The sequence below is a fragment of the Varroa jacobsoni genome, unplaced genomic scaffold, assembly GCF_002532875.2.
Source record: "Varroa jacobsoni isolate VJ856 unplaced genomic scaffold, vjacob_1.0 scaffold_1270, whole genome shotgun sequence".
NCBI lineage: Eukaryota > Metazoa > Arthropoda > Arachnida > Mesostigmata > Varroidae > Varroa > Varroa jacobsoni.
Genome location: NW_019214172.1, coordinates 24684 through 46627, shown reverse-complemented (window position 1 = coordinate 46627; position 21944 = coordinate 24684). Strand labels below are relative to the sequence as shown.

Genomic DNA, 21944 nt, shown 5'->3' with positions numbered 1-21944 from the left:
ATAGCTCCCATGGCGTCTGCTAACACCCTGTACTGATTATGCATTGCAGCAAGATGCTGATTCAAACGTGCGCAAGTGCCGGTTATTATATATTCAACGTCAGCATGAGTATGAAAAGGCTCGTGAACGTGGGACCGATGAGACAATAGACCCGCAAAAAGCTGAACAGAAGGCAGAAAAACGTCGAAAAGCAGAAGAGGAGATACTAGTCAAAGTCCGTGAAGCTGAAGCAGCCTACAAGGCCACCATAGTGGAGGCCAACGATGCAGCGGCGAGCATTGAAAAAACAAAGGCTGACGTGTTAAAGCAGGTTCGAGAACTCATCGTTCAGTGTGACAATACAATGAAAGCAGTGACGGTTGCTTATTTCCAGTTACAACATTCGGTCACAGCGCCAGCGCCAGTGCAGTTTCAGACTCTTTGTGAAAGCTCACGCCTGTACGAACCGGGCTCACAGTACACGGAATTCGTTAAGCGTATTCCTATGCCAATGGCTGGCAGCAAGCCGGAAAGGCCACAATACACGTTTGAACCGTACAGGAGCGAAGCTGAGATGGGCAGCGACGAAAACCTTGCCCGAGCTGGACTTCAGGAACGCCGACTCTCCACGGACGAGAAGATCAAAAGGGCCTTGTGGCCTTCGAGCCACTCCGATTCACGACCATCCCAGGCAACCGTGCAAACGCGTCCTTCGAACGCTTGCCAGTCTATAACCTCGGATTCGGACTCGGTGTCCTCGAACAGGAGTAGAGATACAAGTCCTACGGCCAGCCCTCATCTAGCAGGCCATACTAGTCATACCGGACACGGCATGGTGCATGCATCGTCAGGTGACGAACTGGAGGCGGACACGGTTGAAGCTGGCGCGGGCGTGAATCGCAAGATGTGCCTCTCTCGCGCGGCGGAGACTCATAACTTCCGAAAATTGAAGACCCCTTCGCGCTGCCGTGAATGCGACTCATACGTCTATTTTCAGGGTGTCGAATGCAGTGAATGTGGTTTATCATCGCACAAAAAATGTCTCGAGACGCTCGCTATTCAGTGCGGCCATAAGCGGCTGCCACGCCGCATGACAACTTTTGGGGTGGATCTAGTTGACCACGCGCAGTTTAGCTTTAACGCATCCGAAAACAATGTTGAGGATGTACCATTCATTGTGAAGAAGTGTGTCAAGGAAAATGATAAGCGAGGTTGTAGCGTGCAAGGTATATACCGAGTGTCTGCTGCGAAATCGAAGGTAGAGAAACTCTGCCAGTGCTTCGAGAATGGCGCTGAATTGGTTGACCTAAGCGACTATCACCCCAATGTAATTGCCAATGTGCTTAAACTCTATCTAAGGCAATTACCAGAACCATTGTTAACGTACAACCTTTACCCCGAATTTATTGCTATCGCAAAGGAATTCCCCTCCAATAGAGAGGATAGCACCGCGGCTGTAGGCATTCTACGGAAAACCGCTAAAAATCTTCCGCGAGTCCATTACTCTACACTAGACAACCTACTTAAACATCTGCGTCGAATAGCCTCTAACTCGGAGTCAAATCATATGCCAGCGAGCAATCTAGGCATTGTATTTGGGCCAACACTGCTACGCACACGCGAAGGTTCAGCTTCTCTGAGTAACCTCGTCGACACAGTCCATCAGTCGAGGTACATATGTCCTTTTACAGCATTCGCTTAAAGCTGCTAATACACCTTCTTGACCATTATTATATATATACATTATCTAATCGATCTTTTTGTACTATTTTAGAGTGATCGAGCTGCTCATCACCTATGTAGACGAAATATTTGACACGGACATGCGTGACAAAAGTGTATCTGATCTGCTGAACTTCCATAAGTTGAGCGTCGACTCCGCGAGCGTGCCCCGCTCCAAATCCGGCTCCTTCCGACGGAGGTCCGACAGATCTGGGTCTAGAAGAGGCAATAAGCCTTCCAGCAAAGATGACTTTAAGTATGTTATCCTATCTTATATACAATGAATTCTTACAGGATAGCCTGTAATATCATGCAGTGCTTCGTTGCAATATGCATCGAAGTTTAATGTTGTATATAAAAAATATAAAACGAGTATTTTAAAAAAAGGAATTACGAATACAAACCGATAATGGGAGTAATATCCGAAGGGCAGTAGGTAAGGATTGAACACAAGCCATATTGACACATAAGTCGGCACATAATAACTGAAAAGTCTAATTGAAAAGACGTGCGCAGACTTGTGTAATGTTACCTTTTCTACTAGAATGACTGAAGTAATAAGTTATAACTATAACTTAATAATAACTTAACATAATTGAGACCCGGATCGTATACGCCGAAATAACATTTTCAGAGAAAATATCCTCTGAACCGAATGTGTTCTATGTCGTTGTAAAAAAAAGTATTAACACCTGAGATCAAAATTGTACTATTCCATTATAGATTGGATTCTGCTCGTAGGGAGAGCGCTAAGGAGGGCGTAGGTCTTCTGAGTGCTACTAGTGCAACGAACATCACGTCCGCGCTACAGGGGATTAGCTCCTCCTCGCATGATCTCAACACCTCGCTCCAATCGGCGATAATTAATGGAACACCTAACACTTCCCTCGCCCCTTCGGCCATAAATGTAAATACTCATAGAACTATAAATACGTCAGATAAGAATACTAGCAGCCTAAGATCGAACGTTGCTGTGACGTCACCAAAGCTTGCCGAAAAAAAGTAAGTACCGTAAAGTTGATCGATGAAATGTTAATGCTGTACCATTGGTCCAAAATTATTTTTTATGGGTACTTTGCCTGAGGCACTCAACATACTATTTTAAGTACTTGTTTTTGTGAACGAAATTTGGGTAGATCAATGAGGAAGGCTCATCCCCAGCTAAACCCACCTATAGATTGGGAACGCTAAGATTTGTCAAGTGTGATTTTCGGGATGGAGAGTGCATTTACGATAGCTCTTAATGATATCTGTGTATTTTCTAGTTATAGAACTATTACGTGAATTTCAAGAAAAAAGTAATTGCATACACCTTTATTATTTCATGTTTTTCTGATAAATTTGAAAATAGAAAAGTCTCTATTTATTGAGGACGAAAGAGTTCAACAAATATTGCTGTAGGCTATGCGAAATGTAATGATCCAGTAAGCAAAGCGTGTTTTTTCCATGAAGAATCGCGCCGTCCGTTGCGGGAAAATATCGGCAGAGTGTTTGTTGCCAACACTTACATATTTGTTTACCGATATACAAGAACAGATTTCAATGAAACATGGGTCATTGCGTGGTTCGGACAAGTTAAACGATTAGCCAATCAGAACGCCTTTTAGCTGTGAAAAGATGGACGTCAGATCGCTCAATTACAAGCTCTTTTTGACTTCGAGAATGTTGTTCTGCTGGAATGCTAGAAAGGAGTACGTTTCGCACCAAGCAAGCGATGTATAGTTGCACGTCTTGGCCTTTAACCAAAAAAAGTATCCATACCTTTGATCCAAAATAATTGCTGGAACAGCATTGGACAACTGAGGCTCTGCATTTTGCGAACAAACCTGCATATATACATGTTTCATCTTATGTGGTCCGTTCGCATAATATGCATATCGCATAATCGTATGGAACTATGTTAGCAGGGAGGTTTATCTAGTGCTTTTTGTTTAGCAACGTACACGCGACGTGGTCATTACCATCGGAACCTTCGGAAGATAAAGAAACGTCGCGCGCGGAGCTAAGGCCAGTCGGAATTGGGGCTGGTGCAGGAAGCGTTTCCGCCAGTCATCGTTCAGCAACTGGCAATTCACTCAGCATTACCAAGGATCAGCCTACTAAAGCAGCCTCTATGGCAGAACTCAGAAGACAGTTCTTCGAAAGTCCCACTACCAGCCTTGACGCCTCGCCTGCCATAGCAGCACCTGTAATTGAAAATGAGAGTGATCAAGCCCTAAAAAAAATTGCCGTCAATGAAGTGGTCGCCTTCGAAGACGCTGCATCGAAATACCTAAAAAGCACCACTCATTGTGAATTCTGCGGCGCGGGTGACCAGCAAGAAGGTCAAACGTCGTCATTGTGCTCATCGTGCTATAAGAGCAATCAGCTTGTTCAGCAATCGGACGGAGCACCTGAAAGCGTGACTTCCACCGAAAAGGGCGGGTGCCACCATTGTTATAGTTGCCGTGCTAGCACAAACTCCGCAAATTCCACATTCAAAGGTACGTAATAAGTTTTTGTTTGCACAGTTTTCCTGCAGTTACAGTGCAGAGGTTAGATGATCAATTGTGCAAATACAATTTTCCTAATTTTTTTTTAATCTAAAATATTTATAAATAAAAGAAGTTATTAAAATTAAACCTGATTAGATTTCCGGACGGTAGCTAAGTGCTACGAATGAGTATCCAAAAAAACGCTCTTAAATATATTTAAAGAAGCAATAAAGAAGGTAACACTTGCATCAGACTTTACTTGCTAGTACTTGTTGTACCATACGCAGTTTATTAACGAGAAACTAAAAATATATCCTGCAGACCCACAGGTACTACTATTGGAAAATGAACGTCTTGACTTAGCTAGCAGGTAAGCAGAAAGGTAAAATTTCAGGGCAAAGGTAGTAGTACATATATTGTTCCGAATCCTTTCTGACACAACCATATTTTGATACACACTCAGCCATTTTGGCCTTTGTGCACCAGCGACGTTATGCGCTTCATTATTGGCCTAAAACCAAGATTTTTTATTGCCTGCTTGGCACTAGCGTGATATAAATTGAGAAGTGATACAGGAATATGCGACAACAGTTGTTACAATCAACCTTCATTGATTTCAATTCACGACTTCTCTCCATATCTATGTTCTCGTGTTGTTGATCCAATACTTGCAGCTTAAGGTCACACGTATCACTGCGCGAAACTCCGTCGTTGCGGAAGAAGTGGTTCAGCGCGGAAGAGAACTGCAGCGCTACGGCTACTATTTTGGGTTCCGGTGTAAATCCAGCATCAGGTCCTGCGTCAAGTAGCACTTTTGCGGTGGTGCCGGGCAGCGGGCGCGGGACGCCCGTCAAGCCAGGCCTACACGCTACTCTTGAAGCCGCAGGCTCACTGCGGGAAGGCTCCGCCGCGGGACCCGGCACCGACCTCCGGAGGCCGCGGTTCGTCTAGGTGTCTTGTAATCAACCGGAACAATAATCAGCGACGAGCCAATAGTAGTAAAGTGTCTATTTACACCCACCGTCGCGTTCGTTTATACAATTCATTCATTTTAATGCAAGCGATCACTATTTCAACTATTGCCATCCCATTTTAACTTAAATTCGTTCAACAATTTACTACAATTCTCCATTTTTAAACCAAGTACTGATTCTCAGTCATGTTAGATGCAGTGCAACATTTTCAGTGGTCTGTCCAGAACTACAAAATTAACGTTATACCGGGAACGTTAGAATATATACACCAAGGCGCTGGAGTTTTTGCCACACTGCTTTTAAAATCGACAGGAAGTGTCGAAAGTCGAGTTAATCCTCAAGGTATAAGAGCTGAGTGGGCTTAGAACCATTGCTTCTGCTGGGGAAATGGGGACACGTACGGGGAGACTGTTAGTTGTTTCTAGTACCATTTCAAACATAAATCTAAGAACTTAAAGGACTTATGCGTCAGGTAATTTCCTGCTTTACAATTTAGCACTATATTAACGCCGAAATTCCAGGAAATGGTCAGTTTCTTACTAGTTAGATTACTAGAACATATGCTAAAAATGTCATTGCAAACATTTAGTGTAACACAAGTTTTGATGCAGAAGAAATACGAGTATCTTCAAGTAATCTTCAAGACCGACATTTGGATTTTTTTGTAATTATCCCCTGAAACTGTTATGGACTTCCGGGAAGTCCTTCGATTGAGTTATACTAGAAGAAAAAGCAAAGACCGTTTGTAACTCACATAACCTTATGATGACCCCAGTCATGGTATAAAAATTCTAAGCAATTCGAAGTTGAGTCTATCAATTAAAAAATTCTTCTTCAGTTGGTTTGTTACTGCTAGGCATCTAACCATTTGTTTGGCTTTTTTTTTTTGGCAAAGACGTGCATTAGGTTCTGTACGCAGATGTTCTCACAATCTCCCATCAGAACAGTAATTTCTACACGGGCACGTATTTTCTGCTTTGAAATAGTATAGTAGAACGGCGCTTTCGACAATGACCCTCCGAATTGTTAATCAGAGGAATCCGCATAAGGTCAACAACAGTATTGCAAGGCTTGGCTGCAAGAACTGCACATACAATACACAAAACAAACATTTACTGCAATCTACAGCGTCGCTCATGGTGTAACTATATAATTTAAAAATGCGAGTTTCTGACGTTTACGGTGCGTGAAAAGTACTTCATACGTTTGTCCAAACTATTGGTGGTGACCAAAAGCCGCCATCGTCATGACAACGACGGAGCTTGTCATAACAGCACTTTTTCTTCCTTATTACAGATCTTGCAAAGGCGATATTGTATGTCCTCACAATGCACAAATGTCTATCATCAAATACATCGAGCTTATATAGAATAGAAAGCACCAATGGTGAAATAGATCCAACGGCCCAGTAGTTCTTTCGACCTATGTAGAAACTATGTAGAAAAAAACTGGGCTGCAGCTTGGTCAATAATACAAAAAGCAAGCCCGATCTAGGTAGTGTTTTAGCCCGCGGTGAGAACTGGAAAAGAGAAATTGCCGGGATAAACGTATTGTTTTCGGATTGTTTTTATATGTCAGAACTTCCGAAGTTTGCGAATTTTTTATAGCAATTTAATCTTTATTTAAATAAAGTCACAATGTATATGAATATTTATTTCGTTGCGCACATACGCCAATAATTTCCCTAAACTTAAGTTTGGTACTGAATTCGGACATCCACAATAAATTATTGATAATTTGAGCTGAATTTGAATTGAAATTTATAATTCATAAAATTAGTATAAGAATTGTATCTTAAGAGCTTACCTGGGTTTACGTAAAGTTTACGAAAAGCCAGATAAGCTCTTTCCCCTCAACTTGGAATGTTGAGAGCTACGCTGATGGTATGTTTATTCTGTGTGCACAGTACGTCATATGGTACGTCGCTGCATTTTTGTAAAAATAGTCTTGGATTACAGAAGCGTAAAAAGATCAAATGTTTCTTTAGGTCCTATGATTCGTCTTTTGCGATTCTGGTAAAAACAGAAAATTCGAACTCTTTTCGACAGATTTGCACAAACTTGTTTAAAAGCCGATGAAAATATCCTCACACAACTCGTATTAAGAACAGGATATGTTCGTGGCTTGTTAGTAAAAAGCCAAGGCCATTTTTATGGTAGGTTATCTGAGAGGTCTAACACGGTTAATTAGTAGAAATCACATGACCGAGTACTCGTATAGCAACCATGTTTAATCACAGACATTAAATAATATCCGAAATAATTATGTAGCTGCATGATAGCGTTTCTTCAGCGACAAATCCCGATTTGCTCGATTACTTCCCGCTTAATCAGTATAAGAATAACTGGAATGTTAGCAATAAAATACTTTCCCACAAATTAAATATACGGCGGTTTTCGGTGCGTTCGAAATTGCGTTGAACCATCTGTGGCTCTACAATTTTTACAGCAAAGTAGAAATGATTATGTGCAGGTTTTATCTATGTTGTGAACGTACTAAACAATCTACGTCATGAAATACATTTTAGGATCACATCCTTGCTCTCACTATCGGTGTGAACTAAATACCTTGAGGATCTTGATTGCACAATAAATGGGTCAAGGTACGATAATTAATGCGCTGTCAAATCCCCGTTCCTAATAACTAGCCGAAAACAATGTTTGTGTATCGTCGGACAGAAAAAGGCAAACTTGAACAACAGTGCAAAATACAACCAAACAGTCCTCACGTCATTTTCGGCTCAAATAAAAGAGAGGCATATGGTTCTCTTGAGGCTACTGTTTTCACGAGCTCAATAAGTAATTTACTCATATGTTCCATAATTCCATAACGGTTTCTCTGGCTATGGCGTAATCACGATTCATACTTCCTATAAGCGTTTATTTATTAGGGTCATACAAATAAGGGGCTGCGATCTAAATTCAGAAAAATTCAAGGCTAATTTGGTGCAATGTGAGTTGAGGTATATCAGTCATTCGATGATGTGCTTTAAATTCGTGTAATTGGTTTGATTTCAAGAACGCGTTACAGATACAAACGTGAGATTTCTCTATGACGAAATAAAGTTAATATTATGCGACAAGCGTATGGATGAGGCATGCGTTCACTCGCGAAGAAGACTACAAAAAATACATGATTTTTCGTTTGCACATTTGCATACACAAACCCATCAATTTTAGTGATTCATCGAAATTTTCCAGCTCAACTTATTATTAATATACAATACAATACCAAGTAAGTTAAAGATATAAGTTGAAGTTAGTTTCGTACAAAACCTGGATTATCGGATAGAAAAGCACAAAATGTATTGCTGGCTTGCAAAATGCAACAACGTAATTGCTATCAAATCAAGACTGTGAATAGCTGACAAGCTTTACTTGTATAAAATTTACAACTACCGAGTCACCATGTACCCAGGGTACTGCAGTTTCCTATTGGCAACTTTCTATGAGATTGCCTGTACCTTTCCATGTGTTTATATAAGATAACCTACGGCACAATGCCAGTTTGTTCCATAGTCGAGATTGATGCCTCCATATGATTAACTTGACATAGTCTGTCAGAGCTTGAGCTCTCAAGTCTTATTTGTATCATGACAAATCAAAATTACGTAACGATAAATACTAATGAAGACATATTACTAGATTTAATAACGGTTTTTTAAAACAAAAGTCATATCTCATTCTCTGAATAAGGTGATGGGCGCAGGTAACTGATGAATGCAATTAACCACACATGGAAGATTCTACGTATAGGCATATCAGTTTAGATGAATTACCGTAATGGGCTGTTCAAAGATAGTTGCGACAAAACAATGTATGTTCATCTAAGGCTGATTGCTATACATGGATTGAAATAGCCCGTTATTATTGAGTTATGACGGTAGTAGTTCCCACAAGAGGTCACGTAAATATACTCCGTCAACAATAAGGAACACATGCGAAAGTCTGTTTTATTAACGATAAACCAAAGGAAGAAGATGGTATAATAAACTTCAGTTACCTCCCTTTGCTTTGATAAACAATTACAATATCCTACGGATTTTACGTAGATATGACACATGCATAGACACAGTGCGTGGATAACAGGAAGACAAAACCTAGATGCAAGATAACCCCGCAAAAATGTAAAAGCTAGACAGAGCCGCCGGACTGGCAGCTCATTCAATGAATAGGCACTGAATGAAGAGGAACAAATTTACGAGAAGTACAATTTTTATTTTGACAAGAATCAAATGAGTACAGAAAATGTGCCGTTGCCATAGAGAACTCAAGCGCCCGACAAACTAATCAGCACTCACTCTATTTACAAGGGGGCAAAACCTACTGAGAGCGTGGATATGATTTATAAAAAGAGAACAAAAAATGGAAAAAACGATCACGATGAACAAAGCAATTGTGATGAAGGTTACGCACTAATGCGTGTGTAAGAAAAAGTTTAGCAGAGTATGATTTCGACAATACAGCACGTGAACCGTAGGGATTTCAGACGTCAAGATACAAGCAAGGACATATAGTAACCTACCCACAGTGAAAGGAGTCTAAATAATCGTCAAATTAATAGATCGTCATCAACAGGACCATAAGAAATTTGGGGTAGTTGAGGGTGCGGCAGAATATGGATTATAAATATGAAAACACCGTGTTAGAATTGAAACGATGATCTTATGATGTATTCGAACTCATAATGCGAACTTCCTAAAGGCTACGAAGGCCAGACGAGTTTCCAGGACAGGTAAAGCGTTCATATGATATTCTTGAGACGAGATAGCCGATCCACACTGAGTGGATTTTATTGTGTAACACAATGAGATGATCATTGTTATACCCAACATAGTTCGTCGATCAAGCCAAAAATCAACAAGATATTAACTTTGAGAAGAGTCAAAGCTGTTAGTCATTAGCGAATGGATGCTCTGTAAAAGATGTGATAAAAAAGAACGCAGACACAAAACAAACATTTAAGAACAGTTTCACATACGGAATTCATGTAATTGAACATTCTCCCCTTCGAGAGTGATGATAGTAGAGTCATCGGCGAATCGAAATAACGCGATAACAACATCTTTTTCTCACAATAATAACTGCGATTGCACTCCATTTGTTGAATTAAAATATAGTAAATTAAACGCAAGCGTATTTTCCCTATTGCTACTCTACTTAATTACGTATGTTATTATAAATTTGTAAAAAAAAAATCTCTAGTTTGGAGAGGTAGACCAGACGTTGTATATACACATACGTTTAGGCAGTTTTCTAAATCGAATGGGTAGTACAGGTATGTTCTTAACGAACTTTCGTATCTTTAATTCTATTAATGCTTGGTAACCGAGTGTGAAGATTATAGAATACAGCTTTCCTGTGTATAATCTATTCAAAATTATCTTCTATCTGTGTAGACGAAAACAAAAGTTGAGAACATTTCATCCGGGGATTTGTCACACAAGGTTCAAACTTTTTTGGCCATTCTATTTCTCTGTAGTACTATTTTAAAATTTACAGCACAGATAACATACAAGGTGCTCCGTCTGAATCCTGTAAAATCTTGGTTTGTGATAGCCTGCCTTCATCCGATGATCCTTGTGCAAAAAGGAAAGCGGGTCCCTGGTTCTATGAAAAAAAAAATGTATTTTTGCGCACGTATTGGCGGAAGGAAGACTACTTGTAGCTTCGTTTCAGAGCTTCTGGCTGTTAAGTCGGAGCCAAGTGGTTCAACCCATCGATAATAGTAACAATCATGGCTAGATTCAGGGTTTGCAAAAAAACATATCCCCACTGTGTACCCCCGCTTGAATGTTAAGTATTAGTTCGGGTCCATGAGGACAGTGTCACTCGGCTCTTATGATGCTTGTGCTCCCTTAGAACCCTTTGGCGCTCTTCATTATCAAATCTTCATCTTCGGGTCTTTTCTAGCCTTATGCTTTGCAGGAAAGCCACCATAACCATCTACGCGTCATGCAATTTCGTTGATTGTCGCCTTGTTTCGCGCCACATGTCTTAGGAAGTTCCGCCTCCAAGGATCGTGTGCTCCGGATTGTCCGGCAAACCTAAACCGCACAGGAACCATATGATATTTTTTATGAACGTTTGAAGTTGCTTATGGGTGGTAAGCATCTTAGCTACTCCACCTATGTTATGTCAAGCATGAAGCTACGGGTTCAATAAGCACGTCGTGTAATCTCATTGTTGCGAGGTTGTCAGCAGGTTTTTTACCTCTGTCTAGATATCGCTTAAACCTCAAACCTGCCGTAAAACCCAGGGAATCATCCTAACCAGGGCGCGAATTGAATTCGTACGTATTGTTCTATAGGTTTTAGCCATCCTAATTGGCACTACCTGTTGAGCAGATAGAAGCTTACTCAAATCTGCTCAGAAGAGCAACTGATTCGGCTATTGAGGCCAGCAGTTGTTTAATACACTCGGTTAGCCCCAACTCTGAACATAAATCGTGCGAAGTTCGCTGCGCATCCTACTGCCTTATAGAGTGCGTATTGAACGTAGACCGTATCCGTTGTTTGTTTTGCATTCAGAATTGCTCCCAGACATTTGGCTACAGGATTAACCTTGATGGGTGGTTTGCCGAGCTTAAAATTGACCTTTCCCTCTTTTGTCAGGAAGATGGCCTCACCTTTCTTTGTTGTTATTCTGAAATGATATTCCTCTACTCAAATAATGATCATGTTTATCTTGTCCCTTAGCCTCTATTTCTTTCCTGTCGTCACTATCAGCGCCAGATTATCTGTTTATGCTACGCATTTGACTCCGTTTGGTGTACCATCCCGTGTGGCCGAAGTCCAATTCACTTTCAAAAACCAGTTCCTTTCTGAGCAAAACAACAAATACGTCCGGGCGAAAAACAGCGTGTTATGTTCGCAGTTATGTTCGCCAGCTATTATATAATCTGTTAGCAGTTTAAGAAGTGTCAACATGAATAGAAACTTACTTTCCCGTCCGAAATTGAAGTAAACTGAGAGATTTCCGATAGGTTTTAAGCTCAAAGAACTCAAAAATGCATCAAATGGATTAAAAAACACCTGGATTTTTGGTTCAGACATTAACGACTATTTTAGACCAGACAAGAAATATCAGTTGCCGGTAAAGTCGTCCATACGAGCTTTAGCAATGAGGTTTTTTTAAGATCTTGTCCGCTCTTTTTGCACTTTTTAGTTAATTCGAGCTATTCATTCTTCAGGCTTTGGACTCCATATCAACACAAAATTCCATTGGGATCTAGCATGTTTGAGCAACACCTTAACGAGTTCACACTTATAAATATTGCTCGACGTACACTTACTATTAAAAAGTTGCTTATGGATTAAGCGAAATTTAAAAAACAAATGAGTGATTTAGGTTTCAAATGCATAATGTAACTGCAGCAGGCACTGGTTAAATTGCACCAGCATGACTGTCAGTGATTCATGCGATATAGTGGATTGTAACCTATCGAAATTCTCGCAAGCATACTTATTTTACTTGCAATCGAAATATTATGAAATTAACATGACGTTCTACAGTCTGCCGTTTTAGATAGTATTTTTCCTGCCGCCATGGAAGTCTAAGTTACGAGCGTTTATAGAAGTTTGAAATATATATTTTTTTCCCACTTTTTCTTTTTTTTTGCTTTTCATTTTTATTCATTTAATTTCGTAATATTTTTTTTAATTTCTTCTATGCAGGGATTTTGAAAAGTATGGTAACGCGTGGAAGTAATGTCTGGTAAGTATAATTGATGACAAAGAGCCTCCAACGAGGACTCCCACATCTTAGCGGCCGTTATCCTTGCTGTAATAAGGCGAGCGTTCAATAATTAAGTGGGCGGTGCTTCAGCCGTACAAACCAAGACTCAAAAAGCTGTAAACCGTTTGAATTTGCTGATAACCGCGCTGCAACTTGTTCGCTGAACAATATCCGAGTGAACGATTTCAGAATTCAATGCGCAGCTCGAAAAAAATATTTCGAAATATGGCACCGATATAAAAATAGCGCTTTTTTTGTGATCGCCATCAATGTTTGTCTCATTTCCTACTTATTGATCTAATATTTCAGCTCTTATGTGATGCATTAACTAAATCAATTCTTTGCCTCTGAGGGCGATATCCGGTGCGTACATTCATGGATCGGCCCATATGAAACAGGGGTTATATAAAACAAACAGCCCTTTCTAATAGCGGAGCGTAGATTTTGAAAGTGGTTAACCTTGTTCTTTTAGAATTTTACAACCTTATATTTGTTCGAAATTTGGTGACAGTGAAGTTGCTGGATTTTTCCGACGGAAATCTTCTGTGCGAGGTTCAGACGAATCACATGTATATTTTGTTCCCGAATAACTTTAAAACAAAATGAGTAATTGTTTCCACTTTGATTCGTTACCAGATCTTTGAAAAAGCAAATGTAGTCTCTCTTCTCGAAAGAGCAAAAACAATTTCTGAACGAAAATGGGTCCGGCATCGGAGAATATGACACCTAAACATTGTAACAAACGCCAACTAATAATAATAATATAAATATTTCTCTTTACGCTATAATAACATATAGAAGAATTTTTAATAGTAAGATGTTTGTATTAGATAAGGTAAGTGCAACAGTAGTGTATATAACTAGAGCTTTTGCGAACAAATGAAACATTAGCCGTGCAGGAGATAATTATACAGCTAACAAATTTAGGTTGTTGTTTTTAGGGTAAAAAAACTGAGCGAGCAATACCAAAAATAAAGTAAATACACATTTTAAGTAAAAGCAAAGCGAAAAAAATAGGATTGCAGTATCATAATGGAGAGGCAATATGGCCTTCAGTTATTGGTGTTCATCAATGTACTATTATCGTTTTGTATTGATGGGACAGCAGTACCCATCTTAGACAATACTGTTTAAATCAGAGTAGATCCGATTCCGATATTTATGTTCCTCCTAAACGTTTCATATATAGGGAAAGGAGCTCAAGTAATAACTGGCCCGTCGATAATTTCGTGTGTAGTTAAACCTCGAATGCATATGAAGGCAGTGTTTAAACAAATGCCTAGCTAAAAGTAGCTACTGACAAGGTAATGTGGGAAGCCTAGACCTCACTCCTTTAGGTACGAGCTGAAACCAATTACATTCTGATAATTAGCAATCAAGTATAAAAAAACGTACATTTTGCAATTGTATTTACTTACATTTATAAAAAGTAGATTTTTTCATAACGGCCAAGAGTTAATGTGTATTATTTAGGGGGCATGTCATATAAGTCATATATAAGTATTAAGTATTTTATGAAAAATATCATTAAAAACGTCATAAAATATTAAAGTAATTGTCAATTGAAAATTATGATAAAAATATACGAACACTAAAGTCGCTCTATCTCCCTCATATAAAATTATTAACGTTCAACAGAACTCTCGGTCTGCCTTATATATTCTACCCTGCAGGATGAAAAATGAGAATATTGGTGTCTTTAATTTCCATGTTTTCATTTACATTTTGCTTTAATTTCCAAATTGTTATTTTTTGATTGCTCATTTTAGGAAACTGGATAGTAGTCGAAACGAGTGATTTTTTTCAGGTAGCACAGCTTCACTCAACGCTATTTTTAAGTAGATATTGATTTAGCACTCAAAAGCATATTTCTTCTATTAAATGATAACTTGTATAACTGTTTGTAAATCCACATGAGCGAATGTAATTATGTACAAAATATATATTTGACAATAGAAAAGTTGAATTGCCTTTTAATAGTGCTACGCCAATCATGGCATCCGCCAGACAAAAGTTCTATTTACAGTATCATTTCGCGTTATAGTTTTGGGTATAGTAGAACAAGTACTGCCCATATTCATTATGGAATATGGATAGAAGGCTTTTTGGATGTTATCGATTTGAAAAGTTTTTTTTTAAACAGAAAATCCACACCAAAAAACAACATAATAATTTGGATAAAATCAAATTACTTCACATAGTACGTCAAATTTAGCGAAGTACCGAAAAAAATGACAAGCTCCACAGTATTAAGCCGTTCAAATCGGGTTGAGATATTATCTACACACCAAACACACGTGTTGTTGTGATAGCTGCGAGGCGAGCACCGTTAATCGATTAGTTAACAGTGAATAGATAAGGCACTATTTTTTAAATAATATATGTTCATTTCGATGGTAGCATACCGCGCAATCTTTGTTTTTTTTTGTTCTCTTTTAAGCATAGTGTACTCCTTTACGTAATCAATCTAAGGAGATCGCTCAAGTGGTAGGTTTATATGTAGTTAGCCTTTTTGGATAAGCCAAAAGCCGTAAATGTTACCCGTCAAGAATCAAAAGAATTAATATCTTTGATGAGCTTGCATAGCTTCGTTACGCGCGCTAACTTCCTTCGCTGCGGAGTGCCTCCATTATGTACCTATAGATGTGCTCTGATCTGCCTTAGATTTTAATTTAGATATAGGTTCAAGAGTTAGACTGGCTTTCTGTACACTAACTCTGATATCCAAGCTTCTGGCAAAAAATGCCTGCGCTTGTTTTCATTGTTGAAAATTTTACTTTATAGTGACTAGTGTGTGGTGATGTCACATTATTTAGCCCTCAGTGTTGTTGAATTTCGTCTTTTCATATCTTTGCTAATAGTAACGTTTTTACATTTGCGTCTGTGAATTGGCTGAACAGCTTGATTCGGCTGAATACATGGGTGCAAAGGTTCTCGCACTGAGAATAAAAAATATGTGGTTTGGAGGCCTCACCTGGCTCGTGATACCTCTGAGGTTCACATACCGGTTATATTTAGTGGAATGTTTCCACTTCCTGTTAGTCTTTACGTGAGAATAAATGACGGGTTAACTTCTGCCATATTCCACTCTTTACTTGCAATAGTGTTTGGAAGGCAGAATAGGTTCTAAAGCTCCCCGACGAACGTTGAAGTTTTTGCCCACATATACGCTAAATGGCTGCATGCAGGTTCGACAATAATTTTGGAAACGTTGGCTTTTGTGTATAGTGTTTTTAAATCTCGTAGAGTTAGTATTTTCCGAGTGATACGTAAGCGGCGGTCGGCGCGATATTCCGATCAAATAGTTCACGTGTCAATGATAGTTTTGGACGCGTTTTAATTGTGGATCGTCTCCTCCCAGTACCTTTTCTTGGTATGGTCTGCGAAAGATTTCCCTGTTATGGTTTCTTTCAGGCCTAAATACACAAACTTACTGGTCGTTTTCAATTAAGCACAATCTACGCAATCGAAATCATTTTTTGCGAACCTTTTTTCCTTCCTAAACTTCATTTCTATTTTAATTTTCTTTTTCGGAGACAGATTTTTATTCACATATTTTCTTGAAGTTGCGAGGGTCTGTTGCAGGCGATCTGTTCAAATTATACGTTACGTGGCCATTAGCTTATAAAATTATCTTCCCGACCTAAAGACGTTGCATAAATATTTGATATGCCGTCAACGCCAATCTACGGCGTCGATACTTCTCGTTATGTAACACACTACAGTGCACCATATATGGATCTAGACAATTTTTGTACTTTCTCCCGTAACCTCTATAGTATTATTTCGGCATTGCTTCTTATCAATTAACAGGACCGCCTCTAATTTAGCTTGTGCAGGTTTTAAGTCACATTCATCCATCTAACTGATGATTTCAGAGAATGTTTGCATTTCCCAATTCTTGAACTCCTCTAATGTGCGACATCGTGTAATAACTGCAAATTAATTTGCGTTTTTTTTTGAACAAAAAACATACTTTTTAAAAACAGGACTCATCATATATTAGGTTTCACAAAAATCAATTCCTAAGGACTCCAGTAGTTATTAGCAATACCGAATCGTGATCGGTAATCGATCGGTCCCCGAGGTAACCGAGTATGAGACAAATCAGATAGTGGAACATAATTTGTTTAATAAAGCACTGTAGGACAATCCCACAGGTCAGGCTGTTAAATGCATTTTCAACCTCCAGTAGAGTAATGGAGTAAAGATACCTCACGTCGCTGCATGAATCCTTTGCTTCTCGTAGTGCATTCCAGTAGTCCATTAATCGTAATAAAGATGCTCCGATTTCTCCTTTGTTTATTTGTTTGTTTCTCTATTTGATAAAAGCTTCTTCTGTTAAGTCGTGTAGCAACTTATAAATAATAGACCCAATCATCTTCACAGGAATGCCCAACAAACACACAGGACTTTAAGAATCATTTCGTTTAGGAATTGATAAAATCTCTTTTCCCCATATTGATGCTAAACATTCATATCTGGGTACTACAATCTTCGATTATCCTCGTGCGAATTCCTCGATTATCCTCCTTAAACTAGTGCGAACTCTTCTTAGTGATTATACGGGTAAAATTATCCCCGTTGCTCTGGACGCTTTTCACAGAGGGTTAAAGTGCTTGACGCTGGAGATGAGACTATATTGGGTTAAGCGGTGGTGTAGTATATAGGAATTGATATGTTTCTGTAGAACTCCCGGATTCTGTACAAGGGCTAATGCAAAATTGTCCGCAATCGATGTGGCCTTTCACATTATCCTAAAGACTTCTGTCACACAAAAGACTCTTTTTATTACTAGGGCTTAAAAACTGTTGCGCCCACTCTGAACAGCATTTGCAACAAGCTACTACAACTAAATAAAGGTTAACCAATCTATATGATGTTTCATGACGGGTATAGCCCCAGTGAACCGACCATGCAGCTCAGCAAGTTGGACATAACAACATTACGTCAAACGTAACGAGGATATTCTGCCAAGACACCATATCTGTCGCCAACCGCTGCTTCTATTTGGAACAGATAGCTCTGTGCCCCCGTTGGATCTTCTTCAATTTATTTAGTGGGTATACTTACGTTTCAGGCTACGCAGACTGGTACATTGGTTTGGAAACGTAAGCTTTGTGCACGTGTTGGAGTTGTGTGGCTTCTACCTAAAAGGTGAGTTTAATGCAACTTTTCTTAGTTTGCGCCTCGCTATCTCAGGAGGCTCTTACCACTTAAGCTTGACTAAAGCTTTTTGGTCCCATGGGTATTGCTAGATATAATTCGCATCTAAACATATTCTGTCACATCAGGCCTAGCAACTCTTGCTTTATCCACACATGTTCTTCCAAATTATATTCACTTCACATTTATAATCGGCTTGTAATTATATAATTTGCAACTATAAGTTAGTCCCTCCTGGTACTTAAAGACTAAAGCACTAACGTCTTTTTACTGTGTCGTATTGTGCTTAAGTATACTTAAGTAAATCGTAAATAATAATAATAAATATTTTTTCTTATATTCTAAGGTTTTCTGGTACTATATTTTTATTTCTTTATGTTAACTGCGTTTTTTTTTGTAATTTAAACTTGAATGTTGATTTTGCACATCAAAAAGTATTCCGGTCTTTACTTTTAATAATACCAAATACCCTTAGCAAATAGCAACAAATAAGAGGACATAAAATGCGGTCGCCTCAAACCTGTGCCGATCTCAGTGCTGAGATCTCTGTTGTTAGCTAACTATTGCCTATGAAACAAGTTACTCCCTGCCGAGAACGTGTTTTGTGCTTTCGATGTTGTCATGGATGATATATATATGATAATCACCATTGCTGTGATAACGTGCCTCTTTATGCATCTTAAGGTTATAAATGATTATTTAAACTCTACTCTGAGTGTCGTCAGTTTGCTTTGTAGTTAGCTATCTAAGGTAATGACTAATACGAGTATCAAACGTAGCACTCACAAATTCTATACGCGAGCCTATCCTGTTGACCTGATTTGTCTTTTCTTAGGGTGAACTATACTAACTTAAACGAAAGCCATTATGCGGGCGTTAGCAATGTAATTTCTTACGCTGTGCATTGAATCGCCGATGACAGCGTTGATAATTTTTGATGGAACTAATGAAACTAAATGAAAAATGACTGTAATATTACAAATCACTTGTATTACATCATTATTTTGGCTAATGTATATGTGTTTTTCTTTAATATTGCACACTATTGATATCGTTATTTGAGTGCAGAATCACAACAGTAACTACACACGTTTATCTTGGATTTGATGACGGGTTTACAAATACTGGGCTTCGAGTAAAAAATTCACGCACGCTAGTTAGTGGCAGCTCATTAAAAATACGGATTTATCAAAAGATTTACATTACGTATGCTTTATTGGGATCCAATCTAAAAACTTACTAAGCTAGTTAGCCAAGTTAGTCTTTAATCACCAGCTGTGTGTATGCTATGGGTCACTTTCCTCTTGGATTATGATATTGGTAATATTTCAAGGAAGGGATTTTCCTACTTATTACCATGATTAGAAGCTTATTTTGTTAATTATATGGTGCCGTTTACAGTACCATCTTCGATTCTCTGAAGAAGACCCGGAGCTTAATGTCCAAAAAAATGTTCCTACTAGTATATTTCCACAGGACTGTCACTGACAGTGCTTGGCCTATATGTCGACATGCAAAACCATCATTATTGAAGCTGTCACTTTTGTCATAAAAAGATACTTTCTTCAATTCCTAAAATGTTCAGCTAAGATGCCTCTTTGCAGGTCAACAGCACCTTAGAGAATTCTAAGCACAATGTTGAGGGCTGCAGTACTCTACCAAACCCATTTTAAGACATGTCTGGGTTGGTGTTCGCAATAGGACCTTATTGATGGGATGTATTGTCCTTGTGGTGTTCTCCTAGATTGTAGCGTCTTTGTTACTCATCAAAAGCTGCCCATGTGATTCCTGTCTTAGTGCCATGCACATACAGGCCAATTTCCGCCTGTGGAGCTATTGGTTGGGTTCGCTCCTCTGCATTTAGTCAATGAACTAGCAATATGTTGAAGATCTAGGGGTTTCAGATTTAACTGTTATGAGACCTACTAGGCGAAATTCTGAATATAAAGTTGCAAGGCGTAATATAGAAGAGGGCCAGTCTACATATTAGGACAAGTAGTTTAGGAGCTTGAAGCTTTATAGAACTTGCGCTTGTATGTTAAGTGGTTTCCCTGAATCAATTTCACCGCATTGTTGCATCCTCAACTGACCAGACTGTTTAACTCGAACTATCTGACGGTTGGAACAACGTAAAGCGTAGACTGGGGGTAAGGTAGATGTGAATACTCTTAGCGCGATTGTAGGCCAACGTACATGAGACGGATATGTGAGTGTCAAGACCTTTAAAGGAACTCTAGAACGCTTATTGGTCGTTAGACGGTTGTATTCTTAGCCATTTAAGTTTCATTCAGTAGATGATGACTGAACATCTGCACATTCTGCTCGACTCAAACTTTTCTGCATGACTTATGCACTCAGGATCCGTATTCCACTATGCGAAACCCTTACTTCCTCAGCATGTAAAGATGCGGCTGGTGTGGACAAATTGAAGGCTTTGTGTTACACCAAGAGCCGAAGTAGGCCGTCGAGAGAAACTGTGGCAAATTATTTTCGTTTCGATAACATGGAAATCGTCAAGTGGTGTTGGTTTTTAGATAGTTCGTCACAAATAACTCAATAGACAAATTGAACTTGCGGAAATTCCAAACAAATCATTGCCATTGGTGTTTTTCACCTCTTTTCAATTAACTTAAAAGCCATTGGAAGCTGTTGACTGCAACTGTGCAACATAATAAAAATATGTAATGCGTTTATTACTCATACTGCGTAAGTCTGTACTCACACTGCTTCATAGCTGCTTAGAGAGCTCTGATCGGCGTACACTTAGCAATACAAAAAGATTTTTCTGGAGCAATTGTCACTGAACAGCGTTACGAACAGCACTGCAAAAACATAATACTGCACTTATCTGTGAACTCTGGTTTTTCTCCGTAACTAGTTTACCTGTTGAGCAAATTCGTTTTGCAGATGTTTGTTCATTTATAAAATTAATATAAAACATTTATATTTGAGTTTTATACAAAAGATTTATGTTTTCTCTAGTACAAGACTGCGAGCATTTGAGGTATTTTGAATGTGGTTTACAGGGCAACCTGGTACATAGATTATGTTAACGTGGCCATTCAAACAGTGCAATCAAAAATTTTAACGAAAAGGAGGAAAAGACGGAAGGAAAATATCGCCGTCGTTAAATGACCGTCCCTCTATCGCTAGGATGCTGCACCGCACATAATATGTATATATAATGAAGCAGTGGTTAAGTCGTTAGCAATCTGGATAAAGGCAGATGTCGACAAGACTCAACGAACCGGCAAATCCGCACTCGTAACAAAGATGGAATCGCATTTTCTAGGAAACTTACTTCGAGGGATCTGAGCGGGACTAATGCAAGAATCCCTGGCAAAAACGATGCGATGTAAGATTGTAACGTTATTAAATGCATCTGGGCCGACAGTCATCGCCATTGCCAACAATTTAGTTAGTAAAGCACGTGAAACATGCGCGCATTGTAAGTCAGCAACCGAGTCATCAGTGAAGAACTGTGTTCCCGAATATGTAAGATAGTTGTTGGCTTGATAAGCTTGGATCCACCGTCAGTTCAAGAATAGTTGTTGACAACAGATGAGGGAAGTAACAGAGCAACAGCAAAATCGTTCGATTGTGGCCTAACCAGGAAGGCTCCTTACATGGGCTAGGATTGTGATAAAAGTTAGTTGAAAGCTTCACTCATCATAAGATATACGCGTCAAAAGAAAGAAAGTCATTAACGTTATCGATCGTACACTAAACAGCCTAGCACTGGCTATATTCGTTTTCAAAATTGAAAAATAACGGCAAAAATTAACACGGGAGCTCCAAACTGACGAGAAAAAACGAACAATTAAAATAAATTTGAAACTGAAGATAAGCGCTAGATATAACCTCTATAGCGATCACTTTTCGAAAAAGCATCG

The 21944-nt window shown here is 39.0% G+C and overlaps 1 protein-coding gene across 1 annotated transcript in view; it reads left to right on the top strand.

Moving 5' to 3' along the window:
• The window catches only part of LOC111268264 (rho GTPase-activating protein 45), a 41400-nt gene extending 31104 nt beyond the window's left edge, over positions 1–10296 (top strand). The window contains exons 10-15 of the mRNA XM_022847142.2: positions 50–1650; positions 1754–1957; positions 2425–2703; positions 3637–4184; positions 4497–4545; positions 4850–10296. Of these exons, the coding sequence (XP_022702877.1) occupies positions 50–1650; positions 1754–1957; positions 2425–2703; positions 3637–4184; positions 4497–4545; positions 4850–5126 (2958 nt within the window). The 3' untranslated portion in view covers positions 5127–10296. The remainder of the gene's footprint in view (positions 1–49; positions 1651–1753; positions 1958–2424; positions 2704–3636; positions 4185–4496; positions 4546–4849) is intronic.
• The last annotated feature ends 11648 nt before the right edge of the window (positions 10297–21944 follow it).